The sequence below is a fragment of the Aplysia californica genome, unplaced genomic scaffold, assembly GCF_000002075.1.
Source record: "Aplysia californica isolate F4 #8 unplaced genomic scaffold, AplCal3.0 scaffold00574, whole genome shotgun sequence".
Classification (NCBI taxonomy): domain Eukaryota; kingdom Metazoa; phylum Mollusca; class Gastropoda; order Aplysiida; family Aplysiidae; genus Aplysia; species Aplysia californica.
The window spans coordinates 371,700-375,775 of record NW_004797844.1 but is presented as its reverse complement, the minus strand read 5'-3'; the positions used below and the strand labels follow the sequence as shown (position 1 = coordinate 375,775).

At 41.8% G+C, this 4,076-nt stretch overlaps 1 protein-coding gene across 1 annotated transcript in view; it reads left to right on the top strand.

The window, feature by feature from the left end:
* The window catches only part of LOC101858439 (protein kinase C-binding protein NELL2), a gene marked incomplete in the record, with an annotated part of 253,988 nt that overhangs the window by 82,433 nt on the left and 167,479 nt on the right, over positions 1-4,076 (top strand). The window contains 2 exon segments of the mRNA XM_013087329.2: positions 1,692-1,771; positions 3,763-3,874. Coding sequence (XP_012942783.1) covers positions 1,692-1,771; positions 3,763-3,874 — 192 coding nt within the window.

The following is a 4,076-nucleotide window of genomic DNA, read 5'->3' as shown; positions in this document are numbered from 1 at the left end:
CCCCTGAGTTCCACCTCACACTCTCGCCCTTTTACGAGCATCATGTTAGTTCTGAGCGACCAGGCCACCACCGGTGATTTAAGAGGCCGCCGTGTCTAAAAATAAGCCAAATGTGAACTAATGCTGACAGACGCTTATAAACCGCCCCAGCACGGATGTAAGGGGGGCAAAGAGAGAAAAAAGGGAAACTCACTCCTCTAAAACTTGCACGTGCAACATTCCGGAGGTCTTTGGCTCGCTGGGGTCTAATTATTGGTAGCCGAATCTCCTGACATAGTGACCCCACGTGACCGTTGGTGACCCCTGTTGACCCCCGTGGATTCCTCGAGCAGACAGGGGACGTAATTCCAGATGAAATCGCAGCGAAGGGATGTAATTCATGAGGAAATTATTGGCAAAGCGCGAGTTGACCTCTGGTTTGTAATTTAGCGCTGCTCATCGATTGCCAGGAAATGGCTAGGATATCTGGATGACGGCACGCGCCGCCATTGATTCTAGTTTCCAGCACTTCCGGTCTGCATTTAACGTAACGTTCCTTCTCTGCTGGTGCAAGATTTGGAATCCTTCAAACTGTCTCAAACCTGTTGGGATTTTTTTTGGTTGTGGTTTTTATTCTTAGGGGGTTTTTTTTGCTGTTTTTTCTTGGTTTTTTGTGTTGTTGGTTTTTGTTTGTTTAGTTTTTGTATCGTTTGGTTCTAATACATATTGTCCAATTTTTTTTGGTTCCGTTGAGCATTTGATTTTAGTTATTTTCTGTATAAATAAAGATGTTTGACCTGCATGTGAACCTTACCTTTGTTCAGAAGACACAGTATTTGGTGTCAAATCTTTTTTTTTTTTTTCGTTTGTGTTTCATTTTGCTTTTCCATTCTTTCAAGTTTTAAAATAAAATAACAGTATCCTTTGCCATTGCAGAACGTATAACAGATTACTGACTAATCCAAACTTTTTCGTCCCTAATAAAACATTCTAAAATTAGCTAATGAGGAATTTACACGTCAAAATAGCCATAAAAAAATTCGTAGAACGAACATAATATGAAACCAAATAGGTCGTTAGCGCTGGCATTATTAAACGTTGTATTGTCTTTGTGCGATCGTTCTCCCTCCAGTTGACGGGTGCTGGATGTATCTGTGATATTAATGTGCACGATAATGGGCTTTAATCGGTGCAAAACGACGTCATCATCAGTCATTGGAGGAGCTGTCGGGGGGTGAGTGAACTGTACGTGTGATTTGTCTGTTTTGTTTCATAAACCCCCAGAATGCTTTACCTGTTGCAGTGTTGTGTTGTTGTTTTTTGAACAGGGGAACTCGTTACTGCTCGCTGTTGTTGGTTTTTGGGTTGCGTGTGATAACAGGTGGTGATGGTGACGGTGATGATGATGATGATGATGATGATGATGATGATGATGATGATGATGATGATGATGATGATGATGATGATGGCATTGATGATGGTGATGACTAAGACAATGATGATGATGATGATGATGATGATGATGATGATGATGATGATGATGATAATGATGATGATGATGATGATGATGACTAAGACAATGACGATGATGCTACTGATGATGATAATAATGATCGTAATGATAAAAATGATGACGAAAATAATAATCATGTCACTCTTTCTCTCTCTCCCTCCCCCACCTTTCATCCCCCCCCCTCCAACCTCCCCACCAGTAAACTGCTACTACAGCGGCAAGTACTACAACCACGGAGAGGGCATGAGCCCGCGTGTGTGCGTCACGTGCACGTGCAATGTGAGTATCTTAATCAAGGTGGACTCACCACAGACACGGTGGCGCAGAACCGCTACAATTATTATATTCGTATTGTGTTACCCACCCTTGCTGGTAGAGGTGGGCAAAATCCGAATAAACTATCCGGATAACCGGATAATTCTCAATGAAGATGATCCGAATTCAGACTCTTAACTCTCTTTCCTGACCCGTTTGCTGAAGTGGGAGCATCCATTTGTTAAAGTGGTTCTAACCCGTTTGTCGAAGTGGTTTTAACCATTTGCCGAAGCGGTTCATAATAACGTATAAATTGCCGAAGAGGTGCGCTAACATGGTATCCGGATTTTGCTAAAGCGACTCATTGCCCAGCACTACTTGCTGGTGACGCATTTAATCATAACTCGAATCATAACTCGTGTTTCTTTGCCTGTCATTTCACTGTACACACGTGATGTACGTGATTGATCCTTTATTTCTTTTTTGTTGGGGTTTTTTTTTACGGAGGAGAGGAGGGGGGGGGGGGCATAATATATAGAGTACATGTCGACTGCTTAGTACAAGATTCCCTCATACATCACTTTTCAAAAAGGCGTATAGTGGATTCTTACTTTATGCCGTCGGAGTAATTGCTGACAAGGGGAAAAAAATGATAAAAAAACGCTCGTGGTCATATATTCGGTCCTTTCCTTTGTGAAGTATCGGTTAAAAGGTTGAACACGAATAATTGAAAATAGAGTGCTGAAGCTTATTTTAAACGCTTTCTGGAGTTTGTCTGACGTAGATTTACAAACGTTTCTGGAATTTAGACCGTTTATCAAGAGACAAAGAGAAGAATTCCCTGAAGAAAAATCAAGGGTTATTTTTTCCTGCATTTTAAAAAGCACTTTTTCCCCCCCTCTATTTTTGTTCGGCACGAAATCTTGTTACCTTGGGTTATCACCTCCGCTGTGTCAGATTCGCCTTGACGAAGGATCGAATCCTGCGCTGAGCAAATCTGGCGTCAGTTCAGGGGAAGAGTAAGGCGAGAAAGATCGCTGATGTGAGTGATGAAAGATGTCGGGGCCACTCAGTTAATTACTGGAGACAGCCTGGTCAATATCTAGTTATCGTGTTCCCTGTCTCCGTGGTCTCTGTGAGTTCTTATTGCGCTCGGCAGAAAAGAAGGAAAGCCATGAGTTCTACGAGGCTTCAGATTCAATTCGTCATCTGTTCATAATAAAATACAGTTGAAATTGTCTAACATGGCCAATAGAGCTGGGCGAAGAATCAATTCCGGAACCGATTCCCACTATTAATGCTAGGGAAGAAAAGTTCCGACTCCCATTTATATAAAACAACGGTTATCATTTACTTTAATCATTCAACTTTTCTTCTTTTTTTTAAAGAATTTATTTTTGAAAAATAAAAGTTGATGCTTCGTAGTGTTCCGAAATCAAGGTTATCCTAAATCCTGAAGATGTTCGGAGCACACCAGGTAACCACCAGAAGAAATCACATAATAAGAAAGTAAGTAATTGGATTCGGAGTCGATTCCTACCATTCAGCTTTCAATAATTGGGAATCTAACTGCCCAGCACTAATGGCCAACCATTGTCAAGGAGAAAAAATGGTCGTATTAGACAGGTGGATGTTTTACTCGGTGTCATTATCGTGCTTAAAAAACGCAATAGGTGAATAGGTAGTGGCTGTTTGTACAGCTGATTATTTTTATACAGGTGGCCGTTAGAATAGGTTGGGCTGTATATTATGTGTGTATGTATGTAAATGTGAGTGTGCATTCGTGTGTGCATGTGTGTGAGTGAGTGTGTATGTATGTGTGTATGTATGTATGTGTGTGTGTGTGGTGTATGTGCGTGTTCTTGTGCAAGGAATAGAAACAGACTGTAAGACGCTAAAGAGCATTATGATTTTCATTTTCGACGTTAGCAAAGTTAATAGTTAGTTGTAAAATCAGAAAGCTTCTAGCGATACAAATTTACCTCGTGATGTTGACCTGACCCGTCTCTCCACAGAACGGCCGCATGGTATGTGAGAGACAGGACACAGAGGAGACCTGTCCCAAACTGGACTGTCCCAAGTCCGAGAGGTTTGAGGTCCACGGGCAGTGCTGTCCAGTCTGCAAAAGTACGTGCATTTTGTCACTTCATTGTCCACTCGTTTTATGGGCTTTAAGGCCTTCCATCTTCACTCTCTGTCTGTGTCTCTCTGACTCTTAGTTTCTCTTTCTTTAAATCTGTTTCTGTCTCAGTACCGCTCACTGTCTCTGTCTCTGTCTGTCTGTCTGTCTCTCTTTCTCTTTCTCCCCATCTCTCTCTCTCTCTCTCTC